Source organism: Medicago sativa, chromosome 8 (genome assembly GCF_051527215.1).
Source record: "Medicago sativa cultivar Bolivia chromosome 8, Bolivia_mono, whole genome shotgun sequence".
NCBI lineage: Eukaryota > Viridiplantae > Streptophyta > Magnoliopsida > Fabales > Fabaceae > Medicago > Medicago sativa.
In genome coordinates, this window is record NC_140756.1 from 27663606 (window position 1) to 27688491 (window position 24886).

The 24886-nt window shown below is 34.8% G+C and overlaps 1 protein-coding gene, 1 long non-coding RNA gene and 1 pseudogene across 4 annotated transcripts; 1 reads left to right on the forward strand and 2 right to left on the reverse strand.

Annotated features, from left to right (window-relative positions):
* Positions 1-1899: 1899 nt before the first annotated feature.
* LOC146898055 (uncharacterized) lies at positions 1900-5287 on the forward strand. Of its 2 annotated transcripts, none has more exons than XR_015023348.1 (6): positions 1900-2273; positions 4057-4133; positions 4296-4452; positions 4604-4648; positions 4752-4809; positions 4959-5287. It is a non-coding gene; the product is annotated as an uncharacterized LOC146898055 (long non-coding RNA). The 2 variants fall into 2 exon arrangements; XR_015023349.1 differs by having other exon boundaries at positions 4411-4452.
* Positions 5288-15062: 9775 nt separating this feature from the next.
* On the reverse strand, positions 15063-16683 carry LOC146898056 (glyoxylate/hydroxypyruvate reductase HPR3-like). The gene is made up of 2 exons (XM_085735812.1): positions 16153-16683; positions 15063-15685 (listed from the first exon to the last, which is right to left on the reverse strand). The coding sequence occupies exons 1-2, from the start codon at positions 16603-16605 to the stop codon at positions 15158-15160; spliced, it is 981 nt and encodes a 326-aa protein (XP_085591938.1). The 5' UTR covers positions 16606-16683; the 3' UTR covers positions 15063-15157.
* Positions 16684-21230: 4547 nt separating this feature from the next.
* On the reverse strand, positions 21231-23822 carry LOC146898057 (glyoxylate/hydroxypyruvate reductase HPR3-like; annotated as a pseudogene). The gene is made up of 3 exons (XR_015023603.1): positions 23249-23822; positions 22652-22680; positions 21231-22026 (listed from the first exon to the last, which is right to left on the reverse strand). The product of XR_015023603.1 is annotated as a glyoxylate/hydroxypyruvate reductase HPR3-like (transcript).
* Positions 23823-24886: the final 1064 nt, after the last annotated feature.

Sequence of the window (24886 nt, forward strand, 5' to 3'; positions counted from 1 at the left end):
TGGGGAGTTGGTTTCAGTGTTGACTGGTGGTTGATGTGGTGAAGTAGGTGTTTGGATGTTGAGTTGGGGGTCAATGTTGACAATTGGTGATTGTGGTTGTGGAGGTGATGTGGGTTTGGGTGGTTGTTGATGGGGATTTTCTGAAACAACATTTTCAGAAGCAGCTGCTTCTGGAGTTGCTTCAGAGGCTTTCTCTGAGTTGGGTTCAACATCTTCTGGTATGATCATGTTGAGAGGTTGAATGTTAAGAGGTTGAGGGTTATGGCGAAGAATTGTATCAAAGACTCTATTTCTCTACTCAGCCATTTCAGCCAACTTCTGATTTATTATATGACCAACTGGTTCATAAGTGCTTGACTGAGAGAGCTTTTTGTTGGTTTTGGTTGATGTTGACTGACTTTTTACTGGTTTTCGAAGAAGTTGAGCTATGGGTATATCATCATCAGAATCTGATGATGATGAGGATGCGGAATCTGAAGATATATTGATTACCTCTTCTGGTTCAGGATCAGAATCCTCCTTAGCAGACTCACTTGCCATCAGCATCAGTTGCTTAGTTTCTGAAGCTACAGACTCTTGTAGCTCAGCAACAATTTCCAAGACTTTTTCAGCTTCTGCCTTCTTCCCTTGTAAGTTCTTCAAATCTAAATCAGAAGCAGCTTTAGCTATCTTGGTGATATGAGGAAAATCCTTGGTCCTCCTCAAAGCTGGCTTCCTCTTCCTCTTTGGTATAGCAGTTTGTTCAGGAGCAATACCAATACTCAGGACCACGCTAGAGTTGATGTCTTCAGCCACTTCTTCAATTGATGGCATTGCAGAACCACCAATTATAAGCTTGTCAGAAGCAGGTTTTGCCTTCTTAGCAGATTTTTCAACTTCCATATACTCTTCTGCAATCATTTTTCTTTTTCTTCTTCTGCCTTTTGCCAGAGGCACTGCACCACCATACATTTCCTCAGGTACCTCATCCATCCTGATGACCTGGTTGGTTGCCTCATAGTGATCCTTGATGTAGTACATCTGCACATCAATAGGATCCTTTTTGCAGATTGGAGGAAAATCTTTCATAAGATCAGACCTGACATGGGATTCACTCAAATCAGTTTGGAGTTTGGTGACCTCACTAATTAGCTCCATATTCAATAGAGTATGAGCATTGATGAATTTCCCAGTCTTAGTGTCAATCATCTTATCAGTGAAGGCTTGAGCCCTGCTTAGGCTGTCCAATACACCTCCTTGATAGAATATCTCTGATAAGAGTCTTCCATAAGGAACCCAGGGTTTGTCTTGCAGCTGACTCTGTTTCAGACACTCTATCAAGTACTTGAACATGTATTTTGGCACGTTCACCTTTTCCTTCTTGATGAAGTGCTAGAGAAAGACTTTCTGAGCCAAATTTGGTTTCTCACTACCACCACATGCACTAGTGCAAAATTGACATAAGAATTCTTTATATTATACCTATTTTATAAAAAAGAGGGGTGAAATAGAGTTAAGGTGGCAATTTTGTAAATATATTAAGAATTTCAATTTTAGTGGTAACCTTCAAAACCTTATTTTAAGAATAAACATGTGTTAAATATAAAAAATATAAGGTGGCAAACTTGTAAATATTATTTGATACCTTATTTTTTTTAAAAAAGGTGTGAAATATATTTTTCTTTTTGTAGAAATTAAATTAGTTTATTCAAATTGACACATGAGAGAATCGAACCGGAGACCTTTAAACAAATATACTCTAATATCTCAAATCAACACCATCATATCAACGTTTTTTTTGGTAACATCCAATCTTAATAATAATAATAATTATATAACAAATAATTATACTTTTTACTCTCACCATATAACAAATTATTATTATAATAATTATAAATTTATAATTATCTCTTATATAATTGAAAGTGTCAACCAAATTCTCACGTTTTAAACTAAAAAAAGAAACCCATTCTCAAATCTCATCAAGAAGCTTCAATCGATCTCAGGTGGCTTCAATTATCCCAATCTCACCTAAAACCCATTCTCAAATTCCACATACAACCCCTTCAATCAATTTCTAGTTTTGCTTCCCCTCTCCCATGCCATCAAACCCTTCAATCGAACTCCTCCTCTTCAATCAAAGCCTTCAATCGAATCTCCAGTTACTCATCAAACCTTTAACCCTTCAATTTAACTCTATTGTTCCTCAATCAAACTCTCGCGCTCTCTAGTTTTGCAATTGCTGTCCAATTTTGCAGTCAACTCTCTCGTAGATATTAAGTTCCTCAATCGAGGTATTAATCTATTATTGTTTTTATATCATTAATCGATCAAGTTCCTCAAACTATCTGATCTTCTTGTTATCCATGGATGTGCTTTTTTGTTATATCTTCATCAGGTGGTTACACGTTTTAGTTGATTTTATATCAATGTTTTTTTACTTTATATGGTTTCCCTTGGTCATGGTCATTGTATTGTGCACTTGTGAAGTTCTTTAAGAATGGTGTCTTTGTGAAAAAATTAACAATTTTTGGTTTATTAACAAAGAAAAATAATAGTTTTTTATGTCAGTGATTTAGGTAACCATATTGAAGTGAGGTTTTGAATTTGATGTTTCCTATCGTATTGGCAATTTTTGTAGTCTTAGCTGAAAATTGCTTGCTTGTGTTCTATTCAGACCCGAGTTCATTGATAGTCAGTTATTAAAGTGAAAACATTTGCGATCTAATACTTTGTTAGATAGATAATGTGCAAGGATTGTAAGGTTCAAGTTTAGAAGAAATATTTTATGTAAACAGATTTTACAGATTATAGGTGATTATTATTCAAAGGTAGTGATATAATGGTCTGTTTTAACAGTTGGAATGTTATTTAACAAGAAAACAATTTTAGATATTGCAAAGCCTCACTAGGTTCTTTATTTGATAATTTAAGTTAATTGTACCTAAAATTTACACAGATATGAAACAAATCTAGATATTGCATATGTTACCAAACAATAATGGAATACTAGTTGATTGCTTAGTAGAATTTTTGAATTGGTAGTTCAATTGTATGCTATGAAGCATGGACACTCCTCGAATTAGGCGTGTCCCGGTGTCGGACACGTGTCGTGTCCGACACCGACACTTGTTATTACACTAAATTATGTGATTTTTTCAAATTATTAGCTGTGTCGGCGTGTCAGTGTCCGTGTCGTGTCTGGTGCCCGTGTCCATATCCGTGCTTCATAGATTGTATGTGAATAAATCTCTTTTGGTTGTGATGAAATCCACAACTAAGTATAATCAATTGCTTCCGACTACATTTTATTTTTGATTGTTTTTAATTGGCATGCAACCATAATACTCCATTCCCTTTGATATTATAAATTTCTAATCTAATTGGATTAATTAAATTGGTTTATTGCGTTGACGTTTCCATTCCAAAGCGGCTATGTTTCCGCCTCAGCCTTTTCTGCTCCCCAAGATTATTTGATGTATTTTGTGTCTTATATAGTTGAGTTTGGATTTTTTTTGCATAATTAATAGTGTGAATATGACTCATTACTGGAGATATTTAGTGTGTGAGAGTGGATTTTAAATGATTTTACGAGATATTAAGATCAAAGCTAACATGGTTATCATTATAAACTTGCGGTGTGTATGGTTTAGATTGATAAGTATTAGGTAGGAGAGGGAGTTGGGATCCGATGGATTGTTTGATTAGGGGGTGAGCGGTTTGTCGAGGTTTATTCTCAGTTGTTCTCTGTTGAGTTTCTGTTGTTGTTCGGCTTAGGTTTCTACAGTTGGCATTTTGTTGGCATTTTTTGAGTTATACAATGTAAAATTTAATTAATAAAGTTTTATGCTTTAGTCAAAAAAAGTTTAATGATATATGTTGAACTAATGATGTTGCCACTATAATGAGGTTTATTCATATTCATGAATCTGTGAAATATTATGAGTATTGATAAAGTAAATTAGAATAACTTGTGTAGACATGTTGGTACATGGCTCATAGAATCACATGAATCGGTTTGTACTATGGTTTATGTGATTGTGAATGCTTTTAAGTGGTTTCTTTGATATGGTGCAGGTGAAAATCATGGTTCGTAGAATTCGTATTCATAAATACCATTATAGATTTCATTTTCATAGAGACCAAAAGAAGAGGTAAGCTAGAGACTCATCCTCGTAGATGAAAACCGGCCATGGCTGCTTCTTCAGAATTGACTTTCCTGATTTGTCAGTTAAATCATGTTTTGTTTAATTTGAACTGACATTGGATTTAGCTTTAAAGCTTAAATTGATTTCATTTTCTTGTTAAAACTGCAGAAACTTCTGATATATTGAATCAATGTTGTTAGTTCCATATTTACCACACGTGGGTTCTACTTTTATCACTTTACATCTTTCTGTGTATCTAAATATGTGAAGCTGACATCTCTAGATTCTCATTTGCGGCTGAGCTCGCTGAGGAATTTTATGAAAGGTTTGCATTTTGATGAACTTTTGCTAGTTGATATCATTTATTTTTTTCTAATTCCTTTGTCTCTCTCTTTCTTCATTTTTAATTTTGCGTTGTAACAATATTTTGGGTAAACTGTGGTTACTAACTTGTTTGTTTTATTTTGCAAATCTAGTGTATATCTATACATGCAACTTCTGTATGTTAGAATAGAGTGAAGGTAGTCCACATGCCTTAGTACTGTCTTCATTCATCTAATCAGTTTTTTAATAAACTTTTTTTGTTGTTAATTCAATTTCTTTTTCAATTGATGGCTTTTATAGGGTCAGGATGTTGTGTTGGAGGCTAAGCTCTTGTGGCTTATCCTATGCAATTTTATGCGTAAGTTAGTTAATTTTTTATTATCCTAAATACAATGCTCATATAGTTACCTTGGTCATTGTTTAATAATTGGCAATGTGTGTATGATGCTACCCATGTTCATCATGTGCACTCTATTGGACATTAGCATTTTTCTTAATACCCTGCAGAAGGGAAATCAGTTCAACAAATGGTGGATGAAGCTCTTCTACAAGTCCACAATAAAGATAGCCAGTATCATTGCTTGCATGGACATTATTTTTTTCATGTTTTCAAATGCAATTTTTTTATGGTGATATTTGTTTATTTTTAACATGCAAGAGACAGAAATATTGAGATGATATATATTCTCTTATGTAATTCAATTTCAAATTATCAGTGAGACCTTCTAAAATATAAAGACTGATGAAGGCATTTGGACTATTTTTGTGTGTAATCATGTGAAAACAATATTGATCAAGTATTATCTTGAATAAGTAAGACCTTTTTAGTGTTTTTATTCTGAAGAATGTTATCGTAATATCGAGAACTATTTCCGAACGAACTCAAGTGTTATTTAAGAAAAATTATATTCTATTCACTGCAAATAAAAAATGCATTGTTGAGTGGAATAGCCTAATGCCCTGCCTGTAGGTGACAGCGTGCATGTAGGTTGATTTATTTTTTTTTAATGCGGTACTGTATTTTCAACACCCGTTATTTGTAATAAAAAGGGTGTTATATGTCCATTTCCACACCTGTTTTGTAATAAAATAGGTTTTAAAAATACATATATCACACCCTTTTTTTACAAATAAAGGGTACAATAAGTAGTTTTTACACCCGCTTAAAAACAGGTGTGGTATGTAATACATACAACACCTAGTGATATAACCCCGGTTAAAAACAGGTCTTAAATCTCTAAAAAACAGGTTTTAAATCCCTTTCCTGCACTAGTGATGGTAGCAAATCTTCATTCTGAATCTTCAGAAGCATCTTCTTTACCATGTTTAGGTCAGCATATTTCCCTTCCTTCTTGGAATTGTATATAACCAAATTAGCTCTTTCTTTCCAAATGCGTTTTTCAGCAACACTTGAAAGATCAATTCCAGAGTAATATCTAGAAGCTTTCCGACCAAGTACATCTTCTATATGCCATTGTGTAATTCTCACTGGAATACCACAGATGCTTGACCTGATTTCATCTTCAGTAAATGGCTCAAGTTCCATTTCTTCTCTTGTCTTCCCCTTTAGTTCTGGATACATCAAAACCATTTGATTCTCTTCGGCTTGGATGCTTCTTTGTTATAGAGTTTCGCTCTTACCCAGAAGTGCCTAACCAATGCTTCGTATGTTGGTCCATTCAACATCTTGAAGTAATCCAAAAGTTCTTGCTCTTCATAGTAGCTTCTGATCCAACACTTATGGAAAGCTAGTGATTCAAAATCCACTGGATTTTCTATCTGAACCTCTAAATTCCATTCTTCCAATTTCATGCTTCTTCTTCTGTAGTCATATTTAGGGACCATTCGTGCAGTAGATTCTGAAACTTCTCGTTGCGAGCTTGATGATGCCATTTGATGATTGAAGAAGATTTGAAGAAGATGATGATTTTAGGGTTCTAGGGTTGAGAGAATGCGCTTACTTCGCAAAATGTTTGAGAGCAAATGTGTTTGTTGTGAGTGAGTAGTGTGTGAATTGACAAAGTGTTAAAAGTAAAACGATTGCAATTCAAAAGAGACAAACAAACATACATTAATGACAAAATTGGGGGCGCGTGAAAAGTACTTTCAAAGCTGTTAAATCATCATTGCCCTTTTTAGTTATACACCAATACATACAGGCCACGTCAGAAGTTCACAGAGTAACTACCAAGTTAGTAGGCCAGAAGTTACCACAAAAAGTAACTCCCAACGTTTCCACTAACTCTACTATTCAGAAGCATAAAATCCAGCTTCTGGACTTCAGATGCTGACGTCATCATCAGAAGCGAATTTTCCTCAGAACCTCAATAAAGAGCTTCTGATGGACTACTGCTTCTGAACTAACTTCAGAACCTAAAATCCTATTCAGGAGCAAGCAATCATTTAATCAGACACAAAGTGCATGTTCAAATTTTTCTTTATAAAATCAAATCTTTCAACAGTTAAAGGCTTAGTAAATATATCAGCCCATTGATTTTCAGTATCAATGAATTGTATATCTAAAATTCCTTTTTGAACATAGTCTCTGATAAAATGGTGTTTGATTTCAATGTGCTTAGCTCTTGAATGCAAAATTGGATTTTTAGACAAACAAATAGCAGCAGTATTATCACAATAAATGGGAATACTGTTAGCAGTTATCTCATAGTCTTCCAACTGATGTTTCATCCAAAGTAGTTGTGTACAACAACTTGCAGCTGAAATGTATTCTGCTTCTGCTGTAGACATAGCAATAATTGTTTATCTTTTGCTAGCCCAGGATATAAGATTATCACCCAGAAATTGACAATTGCCACTGGTTGACTTTCTTTCAATCCTATCACCGGCATAATCAACATCACAGAATCCAATTAGCTTATAATCTGAGGATTTCCTATAAAGGAGTCCAAGATTAGTTGTTCCTTTCAAATACCTGAAGATTCTCTTGACAGAAGTCATATGAGATTCTCTAGGATCTGATTGGAATCTTGCACACACGCATACACTGAATAAAATATCTGGCCTAGATGCAGTAAGGTATAACAAAGAACCAATCATACCTCTATACAACTTCTGATCAACTTTAGCTCCTTCATCTTCTTTGCTTAGGGTGCACGTAGGGTGCATTGGAGTGTTCATCACTTTACAATTTTCAAGCTTGAACTTCTTCAGAAGCTCCTTTGTATACTTTGATTGATGAACATAGACTCCTTCTTTGCATTGATTAATTTGAATGCCCAGGAAGAACTTCAGCTCTCCCATCATGCTCATTTCAAATTCATCCTGCATTAACTTAAAAAATTCCTTGCAAAGAGATGCATTAGTATAACCAAATATTATATCATCAACATATGTTTGCACAACAAGAATATCTTTCCCAAGGGTCCTTCTGAAGAGTGTTGTATCAACCTGTCCTCTTTTAAAATCATTTTTGATTAAGAAATTACTTAGTCTATCATACCAAGCTCTGGGAGCTTGTTTCAAGCCATATAGTGATTTCTTCAGTTTAAAAACATGGTCAGGATATTTAATATCCTCAAATCCAGGAGGTTGCTTGACATACACTTTTTCTTCTATGGCACCATTAAGAAATGCACTCTTGACATCCATTTGATATAATATTATGCCATGATTAACTGCATAGGAAAGAAGTAACCTGATTGCTTCCAATCTTGCAACTGGAGCAAATGTTTCAGTGTAATCAATGCCTTCTTGTTGACTATACCCTTGTGCAACAAGTCTGGCTTTGTTTCTTGTTACTTCTCCTTGCTCATTCAACTTGTTTCTGAATACCCATTTTGTTCCAATAATGTTCTTGTGCTGAGGTTTGGGTACCAGATCCCACACATCATTTCTTTGAAATTGATTTAACTCTTCTTGCATAGCTAAGATCCATCCATCATCTGAAAGTGCTTCATCAACTGTTGTAGGTTCAATCGTTGAGATCAGTCCAATCATTGATTCTTCTTGTCTAAAGAATGATCTTGTTCTTCTTGGACTATCTTTGTTTCCAATGATTAGCTCCTCAGGGTGTGAAGACTTGTGCTTGAAAGTGTTTCTGGGAGGATCTTCTTGATGTGAGCCATCTTGTGCTTCATCAGAAGCAGTTTCATCTTGCGCTTCTGATGTGGGTTCAGCTTCTGCACTTTCTTCAGATTCAGCTATCTGATCAGGTTCTGGAGTAGCTTCAGGAACCTGTATCTCTACAACACTTTCACCTTGCTTTGAAGTTTTATCTTCAAGCTCTTTGTCATCAAATTTAACGTGCATAGATTCTTCAACACATAGTGTTTCTGAATTATACACTCTGTATGCCTTTGACCTTTCAGAGTAACCTAAGAAGATTCCTCTTTGGGCCTTGGCATCAAATTTCTTTAGGTAGAGCTTGTTATTTAGAATGTAACATGTACATCCAAATTGATGAAAGTAAGAGATATTGGGTTTTCTTCCTTTAAAGAGTTCATATGCTGTTTTCTCCAAAATAGGTCTAATATAGATCCTGTTTTGAACATAACATGCTGTATTCACTGCTTCTGCCCAAAAATGTTTAGCCAAATTGTTTTCATGGATCATGGTTCTGGCCATTTCTTGTAAAGTTCTATTCTTTCTCTCTACAACCCCATTTTGTTGTGGAGTTCTAGGAGAAGAGAATTCATGGATAATTCCATGTTTTTCACAAAAAGCTTCAAATAGCTCATTTTCAAATTCTCCACCATGATCACTTCTGATTTTCAAAATCTTTGACTCTTTTTCAGTTTGAATTTGTGTGCAGAAATTACTAAATACCTCATATGCATGATCCTTAGTTTTCAGGAATTTCACCCAAGTCCATCTGCTGTAATCATCAACAATGACTAATCGATATTTACTTCCATACAAGGATGCAGTACTCACTGGTCCAAATAAATCAATATGGAGTAGTTCTAAGGGTCTTGAGGTTGAAACAATGTCTTTGGTTTTAAAAGATGATTTCACAATTTTCCCTCTCTGACATGCACCACAGAGTGCATCTGAATGATAGTCAATGTCTGGTAGCCCTTTGACAAGTTGTAACTTACTAAGCTTAGAGATTAACCTCCAGTTAGCATGTCCCAACCTTCTGTGCCACATCCATTTCTTATCATTCACTGATAGAAGGCAAATCACCTTCTGATCAGCCAGTTCAGAAAAATTGATTTTATAGACATTATCAACTCTCTTTCCCTTGAACACAATGGATTTGTCTTCCTTGTTGATTACTGTACAGTTGGTTTTCTCAAAAAGCACATCATAACCATTATCACAAAATTGACTAATGTTCAAAAGGTTATGTTCAAGACCATCTACCAACCATACATTATTAATTGAGGTAGAGGAATTACCAATAGTTCCTGTACCTATGATCTTGCCAGATTGGTTGCCTCCAAATTTCACACTTCCTCCTTCTTTCATTGTTAAGCTGAGGAAGCTGGACTTCTCTCCTGTCATGTGTCTTGAGCAACCGCTGTCTAGGTACCATGATCTTTGCTTTGGTGCTGCTCTTAGACATACCTGCATCATTGACATTTTCAGATTTAGGTACCCATTGTCCTATGGGTCATGAAAGGTTAGTGCTTAAGGCTTTACTCTTCACTCCTTGTACCTTGTGCTGTGAGTTGGGTTGCTTCTGATTAACCATTACCTTTGGTTTTGGTACTTCAGAAGCAGTAATTGTCTTCCTCTGAAACTTAGACTTCAGAACCTCAGATTTTGGTTTCACCAGACTCTGAGGTACAGGTTCTGATCTTTTCAGGATCCTGATCTTTGAAGTCTTGGAATCAGATTTGATCATAGCCTTTGGCTTAGAGTTCTTTGGCTTTGAAGTAATCTTAGCCTTAGAACTAGAAGCTTCAGGTTCTGATTGAACAACAGTTTCCAACTCAGCACCTTCAGGTATAAAAACTGTTTTCAGACCTTCCTTGATGCATTCACAACATGCTTTGAGACTGATTTCATTTGGTTTCCCTCCTGAAAAACCAATCCCTTTGCCATTGTTTCTGTAAATGCTATAAATCATAGAAGCCACTCTGCTTCTGTCAATGCCAGATATGATAAAATCTTCAAGAGCAATTTCATGGTTGCTTAAAGGTTTCTCATTACACTTTTCTTGTAGCTTCTGACATAAGAACCTGAGCTTGTCTTCATATGTTTTACAAATGAAGTCAAAGCCCCTAAGTCCTTCTTCAGAAGCTTTCAGATCCAATATAGTTGATTTTTGTTGTTTCATTAAATCAACATATTTTTCTTTTAAATCCTTCAACTCATTGGTTCTTACTTCAAAATGTGTAAGAAGTTCTTTAAGTGACTCAACAAGTTCATTTCTGGGAATTTTGGAATATACCTCGTTTTCATCTTCTGAGTCTAAATCTGATCCAGCTTCTGAAGTTGCTGTTGCTACCAACCCAACAACTATCTTTGCATCTTCATCAGCTTCCTCTTTATCAGATCCAGATTCACTTCCCAAATCATCCCAGGTTGCCATTAAACTCTGCTTGATCTGCTTCTTGAATTTTCTTGGTTTGAATGTAGACCTCTTTGACTTGTTCTTTGTCTTTTCTTTTTGAAGATCAAGGCATTCAGCAATGAAATGTCCAGGCTTCTTATAGTTGAAGCATCCCTTCTGATCTTCTTTCCTTGAGCTTCTGGAGTTACTCCTCTTGGTTAGAAACTTTCTGTTCTTCTTGGTCAGATATTGAAGTCTGTTTGAGAGCATGGCCATTTCAGCTGAATCTGGTTCAGAATCTGAACTTGATTGTTCTTCCTCTTCAGATTCAATCACTTTGAGAGCTTTTGATGACTTGCCTTTGGATGGAAGAGTTATTGATTTACTCTTCTTAGTAGACTCATGTTCATTAAGACTTAACTCATGAACTTTGAGAGAATTAACAAGATCTTCGACACTTAAAGTGTTTAAATTTTTAGCTTCCTCAATGGCAGTCACCTTTGGTCTCCATCTTGCAGGTAAGCTTCTGAGTATCTTGCTCACATGGTTAGAAGCAACATAGCTCTTCTTTAGAATTTGTAGCCCAGAGACTAAGGTTTGAAACCTTGAGTACATCTCCTCAATAGTTTCATCATCCTTCATCTTGAATAACTCGTACTGATGTACAAGCATGAGAGCTTTAGCTTCTTTGACCTTCTTGCTGCCTTCGTAGTTTGAACAGAGTGAAGCAAACATAGCTTTAGCAGTGGATTTGTCACTCATCTTCATGTACTCTGCTTTTGGTATAGCAGTGACAAGAGCTCCTCTGATAATATGATGCTTCTTGTAGAGTTTCTTCAACTCAGGAGTATGTTTCTTTCTATCCACAGCAGCTCCTTCATCATCAAGGACTAAATCACCAACACCATCTTCCAGAATATCCCATAGTTCTTCATCTAGGCTCATGATATAACTGTAAAAGTTGGTTTTCCACCAAGAAAATTCTTCAGCATCTCCATTGAATTTTGGAATCTTTCCAACACTGGATTTCTTACTATCACTATAATCATGTGAGACATTTTTATAGCTAGTATCACCAGATCCAGTAGGAGGAGGAGTAGACATGTTTTTCTCAGATCTTTGACTGTTGCACGGTTAAGTGTTACACAACAGACCAAGGCTAGATACCAATTGAAGGTGAGAAAAACACAAGAAGGGGGGGTTGAATTGTGTTTTTGGAAAATTCTTTGTTTCTCCTACAAACTGAACACACTGGTCAGAAGCTAAGTGAAACAGCTTCTGAAGTGGTTATCAGAATTTAAATGCAGCGGAATAAAACAGAGAGAGAGAAGAAGAACGACACAAAGCAATTATACTTGTTCCTTCCACAAACCGGAAGTAGTCCAGTCCCCCTTGCACTTCCAAGGAGATTTCACTAAGAGTAATATCTGATTACAATTGCTCAAGCACACAAGCAAGAGACTTCCTTTGCTCAAGCACACAAGCAAGAGACTTCCTTTGCTCAAGAACACAATCAAGAGACTTCCCTGCTCAAGCACAACTGCAAGAGACTTCTAGCTAAACAAAATTACACAGAAAATTGTTTAGGGTTGAACACTTGATATACAATCAGAGGTGCTCACAATATAAATCAGATACAAACTCAATTGACTTAAGAATTTCTAAGATATGACTTTGAGACATAGAAATTCTAAGTGAATGCAGAACAATTTCAGCAGAGGTTTGGCACTTGTAAAAATGTTGTGAGTCTTTCGTTCAGCATTGTCAATTCTCTAAGTCTTCACTCCTTTATATAGAGGTGTGAAAGAGACGTTGTGAAATTGCCAGCACATCAAAGAGTCGTTGTTGAAGCTTGATCTTTCACCAATGATCTTTTGCCTGATTTGGTTGTTGTCCTATGAAGAACCAATTTGAAATCCATTCCTTATCCAAAGGAACATCTATGCAGGCGAAGCCGTATTCTGGAGCTGTTTTCTTGTCTTGTAGCGTGGACACAAAACAGAGTAGTGGAGAAGGTGGTTGTACAGTTCGTACAAAGTACAATGTCAATGCTTTCGTCCAAAATTGCAAGCACATGCCTTCAAACACCTTTGAAATGACCGTTGCAAAAATCCACTAATCTTTTGTTGTGTTTTCGAATCCAATAGACAACTTTTGCAGTGATGATTCTTCAATCCTTGAATCTTTTGCAAATCCAGTTGATCTTCAGCTTCGGGTGAAATGACTTCTGATGAGGCAGCTTCTGATAACGCAGCTTCTGATGATGCAGCTTCTGATGATACAGCTTCTGATAACGCAGCTTCTGATGATGTGGCTTCTGGACACTTTGTCTTCAGGAGCACTATTCTTCAGGAGCACTATTCTTCAGGAGTACTATACTGACTTCAGGAGCGCTTTTTCTCTTCAGGAGCGAGTTGCCTTCAGAAGCACTAAGCTTCATTTTTGTTGATTCCTTTTGCTATTCATTTGCTCATTCAGAACCAATAAATGATGCAACTTTTTAATTAAGGTCCTGTACACTTGAACAAATATTAGCTAGTCCAATTTACAATTTTTAATACCTTGTTATCATCAAAACTCTTTAAGGTTCATTGTTAAACACATTTTGTTCCAAAATACTGATCTTCTGCAAGAGGCTGGCAAGACAGCCTGCAAATACACCAATTGATCCAAATGTGAAGTTAGGGAATGCAGAAGAAGATGTTGCAGTTGATAAAGAAATGTATCATAGGTTAGTCGGCAAACTTATATACCTATCACATATTAGACCTGATGTTGCTTTTGTTGTAAGCTTAGTTAGCCAGTTCATGCACCAACCGAAGGAGATTCATTTACAAGCCGCGCTTCGAATTGTGCAATATTTGAAAGGAACCCCAGGTAGAGGAATTTTGTTCGAAAGGAATGGAAGTGTGGGACTTGAAGCATACACTAATGCGGACTATGCAGGGTAAATCGTGGATAGGAGATCGACTACATGATATTGCACTTTTCTGGGTGGAAATCTTGTGACTTGGAAAAGTAAAAAAACAAAGTGTGGTATCCAGATCTAGGGCTAAAGCAGAGTTCAGGGCAATGACGCAGGAGATATGTGAATTACTATGGCTGAAAAGCATCCTGGAAGACTTGAGGATAAAGATTGATTAGCCAATGAGAGTTTATTGTGATAATAAATATGCTATTAGCATAGTTCATAATCCGGTGCAACATGATATAACCAACATATTGAAGTTGACCGACACTTCATCAAAGAAAAATGAGACAGTGGTCTAATTTGCACTCCATATATCTCTTCCCAAGGCAATCTTATAGATCTTTTAACTAAGGGACTGAAAAAAAAAAAAAAAACTTTGAAAGAATTATTTCCAAGCTGGGAATGATAGATATTCATTCACTAGTTTGAGGGAGAGTGTTGTAAATAGTGAAGTTTTACGATTATTATTAGTAATTTGTAATTGACTCATTAGTCATTAGTCATGCCCATTAGATTAGAATAGTCTATATAAACACAATAGTGGTTGTACATTTTTTATCTCTAAAATATAATATTCAGTTTTCACAGTAATCAACTGTAATCGGTAAAATGAGAACATTATTCAATTCCTTCATATTAAATTCAAATATTATAAGAGCAACTTCATTACACTCTTCTCTATTTTAGAGACTTCAATGCGGCTAAAGAGTGTCCCGGGGTTTAGTTAAACAATCAAAACAAGTAACTTTTTATAAAAAGTGATGTAATTATTACTTAATGAAAAGTTAAGACTTATATTTTCAAGACAAATTTTCTATTTACAGGTTCTTTAACCATTGCCTCGGGGACACTGTTTAGCAAAACCTTTTCTTTTTTGTAGCAGACTGCAACACTCTATTTTATAAATAATTTATGTTAGAGCATTCAATCTTAAACTCGTCTTCATATATGAGCTCATATGTTGTTTTAGAGACTATGTTCTTTCAGAAAATTTATCACATCAAACCAACTTCTGAAGGACAGTATTTGTAGGAATTATTACATCACATGATACCAAATACCAAAATCCATCAAGAGATGAATTTTGAATATGACTATGTGAGTGAGTTATTTTGAAACAGCAGCAAAATAATTTAACCAAAACAATCCTACAAATTTATAACAAAATACTTGAAAAGAATTGAAAAATAGATTAAAATCTTTACATTCATAAAATTCATATGATACAAAGTTATTCTTTAAGTACATATAGTCCTAATCCCATGAGAGAATCAGTTACTCAACCAACTTCACTGGACTAATTAGTGGCTTGTTTAAGAAGAAAGCTTCTAAATTCCCTGCCACAAGTTCACACAAACTCATTGTAGCTTCAACAGTAAAAGCTGCAGAATGTGGAGATAAAACCACATTATCCATTGCAAAGAGCTTTTCATCAACATGAGGCTCATTCTCAAACACATCCAAACCAGCACCAGCAATTTCTCCTTCCATCAAACACTTGATCAATTGTTTCTCATCAATAAGACCACCTCTTCCAACATTTACAATAAACCCTTCTTTTCCTAATGCCAAAAGGACATCGTTGTTTATAATGTGTCGTGTTTGGTTGTTTAGTGCACAACATACCACAAGTGCGTCGCTAGAAGTTGCAAGATCAATAACATTGGAATAGAAAGGGTACGAAATTGATGTCTTTTGATGCTTAGAGTGGTACGAGATAATGCAATCAAATGACTCGAGTCGCTTAGCTACTTCCATGCCAATACTTCCTAATCCAACAATTCCAACTCGCTTGCCTGATAACTAAAACAGTGAAAAACAAAACCTTAAGTGCATGTTTGTTGCGCGTCTAATCAATATTTTTCGCATCCATATGCACTTTCAATATGATTTTACTGAAGCGACAATTCTATGTTTTGGTTCATCTCACATTTTGTTGGAGTTTTCAAATAAACATGAAGTATATGTTGAAGTGGTTTTTTTTTCTGCTGGTAAATTAGCTATAATGCCAAAGAAATTTCAATTTCTCATGAATGGATCTACTTTGAAATTGATTTGTAATTGTTAGTTCATCATACTATATAACGAATATTAGTGTCTCGCTACTGGTAAGAACGAGGAAAACTTTGAACTTCTACTTGCTTCTCTTCAAGGTCTGGTTCAATTTTTTCCGATGTTAATTTGGATAGGTTAGTTTAACTTCTTAAAATAAACTCTCATCAAATAATAAATACAAAATAAAAATAAAGTAAAGTAATGAAAATGTGAACCTTGTATCCAAGAGGGAAATCCCAAGGATCAGAACGTTCCCGCCGCGTCCTCACATATCGATCCGCCATAGTCACCTTCCTCATGACAGCAATCAGCAACGCAACTGCCATATCAGCCACATCCTTGGAGAAAACTCCTCCAGCACCGGCAACCTGAATTCCGCGACGACGGCATTCATGAAGGTCAATGTGATCAGTTCCAACACTGGAGGTGACAACAAGGCTGAGCGAGGGAAGAAGGTTGAGAACGTCGGTAGTGATGGAATATGCAGCGCTACAGAATATGGCGGGGATTGTTGATGGATTGTGGTTGTGGGAAAGGATGAATTGTTGCAGTGATAGGCCTGAGGGTTTGGGGTTTAGGAAATTGAATTTGTGAGAGTAGAGTGATTCGAAGGTTGAGAAGCATGTTGGTGGACCAAGAACAAGGACTTTTGGAAGGTTTTTGGCCATTGAATTTTAAGGATTTGTGGTCTTTGAGAAAGGACTGAAGCTAGTACTGTTGGAGGACACTCACGAGTGTGGCTAGCTAGCAACCCTCTCCTCTTAATTATTATTGTCTCATATAACGACAAGACAACGTTGACGACGACAAAGTTGTTCATTGAGTCAAATAAACATCGTACTTTTTGTCGTCCATTGAGTCAAATAAACATCGTACTAAGACAGGAAATCCAAAATAAATTAAACAATGTATTAAGACAGTAAATCAAAATCACACTGCACAAAGACGGGAAATCAAAACAAATAGATTTGTGCAAAGACAACAAAATCACATAAACAAAGCAAATAATATTGAAAATATTTGCAAATCAATGATTAGATTACATATGGAAGAAAAACAATTCAAAGGGGGTGAGTTCGTGTCAAAATTGAACTTAAATCACCCTTCTTGGTAAATTGTTGAGGAAAAAAGTGGCAACGACTAGGGTTTTTTGAAGTTTAGAAGAATTAAACTACGAGGGTTCACTAGATGTGGATAAGCCTTATGACTCACCAAATATTTATAGAGGTATTTTATGTTCATCCATCAAAGAAGTCCTCACAACGACATCGGGTGTTAAACCAAAACCTTACAATTGAGTCAACTCATTATCAAATGAGTTAACATTCATTAATGTGGATGAGTCTATTGTTAGCTACTCCCTTCGTCTCTATATCTAAGCCCCTTTTATATTTATCACATTCCTTAAGAAAAGTTGTTAGTGCAATTAATGTGTTTATTTTGTGTGTTAATATTACCAAATTGTCATTTGTTTGTATTTGTATTAAATTTGACTTTTCATATTTCAAGACAAGTTAGTAGTATTAATTAGGGATATGTTTCGGAAAAAAATAACAAATGCATCTAGTAATTTGAAAAGGGGTTTACATTTAGAGATAAAAATAAAGTTAAATTGGTGTTTAGATATATGGACGGAGAGAGTATTTTAATATAAATGATTAGTTGTATTGATTTTAATAACAATAAATTTATTTATCAAAACTTTTTTGATAATTATAGTTAATAAATACTCCCTCCGTCCCAAATTATAATCAAAAAAACAAAAATCACACTTATTAAGAAAACTAAAGCATAAGAATTTGTAGCATAATTTTTTGTGTTTTCTTTGGAATAAGTTTTATGGGAAGATGTAAAAACAATTTTCATTGGCTATTGGTTATGGAAAAAATGGAAGAGGGAGAAAATTGAATGTAATTTGCATTTAATTTCATGAGAATAAGCAAAAGTTTTTATTGGAAAAGATGATTTTTTTTAAAAACAAGATTAATAGAATAAAAATTTGTCTTTTTTGCTTATATTTTGGGACAAAGAAAATGAGTTTTTTTTGCTTATATTTCGGGACGGATGTAGTAGTTACTTAGATTGAATTTCAATAAACAAGAGTATTAAAGAAAAAAATCATTTGTGCTTAATTGAAGTATTAATGTGACAAAACATGTGTTTGGTAAACTTGAAAATCGCATTAAAAGCTACGTCGAAATTATGCTATCAGAAAATAATTTAAAAGCCACCTTTTTTCAGTTGTCCATCATCTCCGCATCACTTAGCTAAATTTTACATGGTTTAATCTAGACCTTGAAAAAAAAAAAATCAAATTTGATTTAAAATATAAGGCAAAGGACTCGAAGCTGAAAATTAATATTGGGTGAAATTTATATAATGTAATTTATCATTTTTTATGTTGAGTAGGTGCGTTTGATTTGCTAAAATATGAAGGACACGACAACTCTATTTGTGTAGTGTTTGATTTGTAAAACTGTTTTTGGAACATGACAAATCAGAACACAACTTTGTGCCATACATACACGTTATCTAAAATACAAAAATAGTTTTTTGTTTACAAAAAATCGTATAGGACCAAAAATTATTCAATAACATAAAAGTTTGTCGTGTGTTGTTCTAACTTATGTTGTGTTGTTCTGTCTAGTACATACTATTTAGTAAATCAAACGTACCCTTAAAATTGAGACATTTTTTATGTAAAAAAATAAATTTGAGACATTTTGTCGTGTGATTATTTAATTTTTCATAAACTTGTGACGATATTAGGATATGGACATGACCTAGTTGAAAATTTGGGAATATTTGATGAACCACTTCAGTACACTTCTCTAGTCGTTTATGGCAAAAAAAAATTTTTAAAGAAGAATTTTACTACGTCCCTTCCATCCCAAAAATAATTGAACCATTACAACGATTTTTAGTTAACCGTATTAATGTTTCATTTGTCAACCGTGAGATCTTTAACAAGTTGATTGATAACCTAAATGACCTTACTCGCGTGTGTGTCTTGTAAAGTTTTCAGTCTACTAGGGACTTTTTGAGAGTTAATTTGAAATAGAAATTAAAGACACAAAAGACAAATAAAATAAAGGGTTAAATATGTTTTTGGTCCCTATAAATATACCAACTTTTCGTTTTAGTCCCTCCAAAATTTTCCTTCAACTTTTAATCCCTCAAAAATTTTCTATCTTCACTTTTGGTCCTTCTTTTAAAGTAAACTCATATGTAGAATACATATTTTTGAATAAAAGTTTGCAGAAAAATTCATAATATTATAAGAATCCCTCCCAAAAAAAAATTAGAATTTTTTAACAAAACATGAATTTAATATGAATTTTTATATGTTTGACGGTTAAAAATTCGTAATTAATTTATGTTTTGTTAAAAAATTCTAATTTTTTGGGGGAATTTTTTTTACAATATTCTACACATTTCTGCACAATTTCATTAAAAAATAAAAAAATTAACTTAAAAATAGGGACCAAAAGTAATGATTGAAAATTTTATAGGGACTAAAAGTTGAAGGAAAATTTTAGAGGGACTAAAACGAAAAGTTGGTATATTTATAGGGACCAAAAACATATTTAACCCTAAAATAAATTGCGCTAAAATTAAACAAAGTAATTGGATTGAAAGTAGGGTTTCGATCCAACTTTTCCTTGTCTGCCGTCACAATCACCAACAACGGGCACCATCAAAATTTCACCTGTTTTTGCCATCACCAAAGTTAAATCCATCACATCGATGACGTTGGACATGGATTCCATCCACTATCTCTCATGATCAGCATTGCTCAAGGTCCAAACATGCATTCATAACGTGCTTGACCACATCATCCCGCCTATTGATGAGGAGGTAGGTCAAAAAGTGGACACCACTAAAAACAACCATCTAGACAGTGGCGGAGCTGGAAAAAATATCGAGGGTGGGCCAAGAAAATATACTCTAATATATAAATTTTATCAATATAACATAACTAAAGTAAGCAAAATCTTAATTAAGAGCTATACATATTTGGGAAACAAGTTTACATAGAATTGTAACATGCATTCTCATTCCAAAGGGATTTTAGAAAAACACCAGAAACAATACTCGGTGCAAATATGCAAGAAAGCAAAATCACTGATGGTTGATGCTTTAAAAATTTAATTGAAAACAATTAGAACATTCATTGCAAATGAACACATTTACCAAGAATCTAAGTAACAAAACCCATCCTTTATAGCTCAAACACATGAACTACAATTGAAGCACCTATATCATGATTTTTCATATGTAACCTTCATAGTATTGCTACTGTACGCATGGTATGATGGCATAACAACAAAAATATGAACAAAATAACATTTCTAATGCTAGTACAAAATACTAATTTCTCTATAACCAAAATAACATTGCAGCTTCAAAACATTGCTAATGCTAGTACAAAATACTAATTTCTCTATAACCAAAATAACATTGCAGTTTCAAAATTCAATTACCAACAATCAACAAACAAGAACAACAAACATGAAAATTAATTAACATTCAAACTTAGTAACAGACTAACAGTAGCAATCATCAATCAACAATATAAAACAACAACCAATCTTTGTAGCAAACAACAACAAACAAACACCTTTAATTAATTCTAAAATAAAAAAGAAAATCAACAATTGTCAAGAAATTACCTGTCCATTTGGATTGGAAAAACAGAGTGAAAAAGAAAAAGAGTTTTTGTTTGATGTTCTCTGAATGAGAGAGAGAGAGAGAGAGAGAGAGAGAGAGAGAGAGAGAGAGAGAGAGAGAGAGAGAGAGAGAGAGAGAGAGAGAGAGAGAGGAGTGCCGGAGTGAGTGGTCGGCGCCGCCGGCCTCGCGGTCGGAAATCGATGAGAATCGGCGTTGATTTGGATTGAAGGTTATGAGTTTGTAGATAGGTCGCGTTTTCAAAGAGGGAGAAGAAGTTGTGTCTAACGTGTAACAGAGGAAGGGAAAAGGCTGTGAATGCTGGGTGGGCCATTTGGGAAAAATAAATTAAACTGAGGGTATTTTTGTAATTTCCCTATAGGAAAAAAATTTCTTTTTTTTTGGGTGGGTCGTGGCCCACCTCAGCCCATACAAGCCTCCGCCACTGCATCTAGATATATGGAAGCATCTCAACGTAGTTGTCCTCCCGTAAATGTAAGCCAGTATACGCCATTCTCACACACGACATCCTCAACTCCATTCTCCTCAATGACGACTCGACTGAACTATGTTGAAGAATTATTTTATTTATATAGCTTAATGAACTTATTGACCGCTAACCATATAAAAATAACTAAAATTTGATACTCAATAAACTCTGAACTAACATTCTTAATAGCCAATCTCTCAAATTAGTAGTGCATATCGATCACTACAAACATGACCTAAAAACATCACAAGAACAAACATCATAAGAACAAACATGTTCAAAAGGATTCAACAAAGGAACAAAAAACAAGTGAAAAACATTTCATAGTCTACTTGATAACGCGGTGGGATGAAGGAAACACGCGATGAATGTTAACGCTGAATTTGAGATTTCCAAATACACATTCAATCAACTATATAACTTGATTAATCGGAGCTTTATTTGAAAAGAATGCTGTCAAATTTTGTTCCACAAGTTGGCAAATACCCATCAAAGACTCAGAAGTTACAACAGCTGCATGTGGTGAAAGGACAACATTATCCAATGAAAAGAACTCTTGAGGAACATCAGGTTCATTTTCAAACACATCCAAACCAGCACCTCCAATCTCATCATCAATCAAACACTTCAACAATTCCTTTTCATCAATGAGAGCACCTCTTCCAATATTCACTATGATTCCACCTTTTCCTAGTGCCAACATCACTTCTTTGTTGACAATGTGCCTTGTTTGGTCGTTTAATTCACAACAGAGAATAAGTACATTGGTGTTTGTTGCAAGCTCTAAAACACTTGAATAATAAGGGTATGAAACTAATGGTTTTTTATTCCGAGAGTTGTATGATATTATGCAGTTGAATGCTTCAAGCCTCTTTGCGACTTCTATGCCAATTCTTCCCAGACCAACAATTCCAATCTTTTTTCCTGATATCTGAAACACCAGTCACATGTTTAGGCAATCATTTCACCCATAAACTTTACTCAATTTATTGTTTAAAAAGTATACACTAGATTTTTTGGAATTAATTAGGACAAAAAATGTATTTTATTCAAAGACTTGATAGATTAAATTTGATGCAATAGTCAGTTATTCAACTTTCTTCTTTGGGACTAGCAAATGAAGAACATGACTCTTCTATCTGACTTGCATTAGAAGTCTTGGATCAAAGCTTATAAACAATAGTTTGAATAGCACAAATTAGCTGAACAATGAAATTTAATCAATTTTAACATGTAGATATATAAGAGTAATATGTCGGCGTAAAAATTATTTAAAACGTCACTGAATATTTTATGCAATACTTAAATTATTACCAATCTGTATCATGTGAAGCAAGCATTTTATAAAAACGACTTGACTTTTGTGTCAATAAATAAACACGACTTGGCTAGAATAGAACAAACAATTGTAAAAATAAAATATTCAGGATCATAAAAAATGATACCGAATATCTTGTGTATCACCTAAATTATTACTACTAAATATTTATCTGCATTGTATGAAACTGACATTTTATGCAATATTTTTCTTCATAAATTAATAAATAATTGCAGACCTTAGAACCAAGTGGACAATTCCAAGATGCAGGCCATTGTTATCAAAAACCCGACTTAAGCCTCAAAATCCTGGTTTTTGCGACTTTGCGTAGCTTCAACGACTCAAATCCATAGCAAAGTCCCAAAAACAGGCAAAATCCTATCAAAATCGCACAAAATCGTGAAATCCATTCAAAATCGCAGGATTTTGATGGATTTTGAAGGATTTTGTTCATTTTTTTGATAAGGGTCAATTTTTGACCTAGTTCGTAAATTGACCCGATTTGAATCCATGACCCGTTCTATAAATACCCGAAAGGCCAAAAAATTTCATTCCTTCACTTCTCCCACATTTATGTATATGTATTTTGTGGACTTTGAACTTTAGACATTTATGACCATATGGAATTTATAACGTATATTTAACATTATTTTTGTTTTGGTAGAATCCTCGATTTTGATTGCGATTTTACGAGTCCCGACTTTGCTATTCTACATCGATTCTACAAAAGTCGTTGAGTAAAATCCTTCGATTTTGATTGCGATTTTACGAGTCCCGATTTTGCTACTCCCTTTCGACTTGAAGTAAAGTCCCGATTTTGATAACCTTGATGCAGGCGGCTGAAGCTGTCTTCTCAAGAACCGGTCCGCAGCTGAAATCTTCCTACCAACATCAACCAACAAAGCCACAGCCATATCAGCAACATCTTCAGAAAAAAGATTTCCAGCTCCGGCAACCTGAATTCCACGACGCTGACACTCAACGAGATCAATATGATCAGTTCCGGCGCTAGGGGTGCAGACAAGACGGAGGGCGGGGAGAAGTTGGAGGACATCAGCGTTGACGGTGTAGCCGACGATACAGACAATTGCGGCAATGGAGGAGGCATGGTGAGGATTGAGGGATAAGAATTGGTGGAGTGGAGGAAGAGAAGAAGGGTTTAAGATATGGAAATTATGAGAAGGATTGGGTTGAAGGATGAAGGAGAATTCGGGTGGACCATGAAGGAATACTTTTGGGAGATTATTATTTTCTTGGGTTTCTTCAGTGTTTTCGTTTTGATCTGCCATGTTGCTTTGTTAGGTTTGGTTGAGTTGGATGGTTGTTGAATTTGAAAAGAGACAGGATAATGAATCTAGTAATCATCTCCAAAGTATTTGATGTTTCACAAAATTACAATAATTAATGAATGCATTGTTTTTTATGTTTTTATTTTTTTTTATTTTTTAGGGTCATGCTAACTTGTGTTCTGAGACATCTTAAACTTAGGGGGCCAAAACTGTAGTTTAGCCAAATTAATATTACTTGTATTGTTGAAATTAAAATTATTAGATTTTTTATAAAAAAATTATACTAGTTTGTCTATAAGGATACCGCTTTTTCTACTCTTGAGGAGGTACATGAGTTCTGGAGTCTATAAATGTAAAATTTTGGAGCTTGATGTAGCTAGCTGATCCCGTTGTTCCATCAAATGAGAGTAACATTCTTCAACATTAAGTGAGGATGCTCCCCAAAATGATGATGGGATTGGTGCTCATATTATGAATGAAATATCAAAACAGAGTCAAATGAACCTATTCCTTGATGAGGATCTACTTGAAAGATGAAGCCTGGTCTATCTCAGTGAGGATACATTTATTGTGGATCCAAAGTTCTATCAAGTAGAAGTGAGTTGCCCAATCTGAGAAATGGAGGCATGCCATAAATGAAGAAATGAAATACATGTCGTAAATGATGTTTGGGAGCTTGTAGCTTATTGTGAATACATCAAATGGATGTGATGACAACGTTTCTAAATGGTGATTTAAGCATGGAAGTATATATGCAACAATCTGAAGGTTTTCAAATTGGCAATGATGAGAAATTAGTTTGTAAATTAAAGAGATCTATTTATGGCCTGAAATAAGCTTCTAGATAACAATACTTGAAATTTAACAAACCGGTAAATCTTTGGGATTCAAAGAGAAGAAGGTTGACTAATTGGAGATCTAAGGGTACACAAATTGAGATCTTGGTGGGTGCCCTAATGAAACAAACTCTTGTTGCCTCTTTGCTACGCAGACATAGTATATCATGATGTCTGGTTGAGGAATCTAGTTACAAAACTTAATACCATTGATTCCATTGGCTGGCCGATGAAGATCTTTTGTGACAATAGCGATGCAACGTTCCACACGAAGAGTAACATACCTTATAATGCATTGAAGCACGTGGAATTATAGTATCTGACCGTCAAAGATCTTGTTAAAGAGGG

Coding starts and splice junctions, on each gene's coding strand:
- LOC146898056 (XM_085735812.1), bottom strand. CDS start 16,605: ATGGCCAAAAACCTTCCAAAAGTCCTTGTTCTTGGTCCACCAACATGC. Junction 15,686..16,152: donor ATTTCCCTCTTGGATACAAG/GTTCACATTTTC, acceptor TCACTGTTTTAG/TTATCAGGCAAGCGAGTTGG.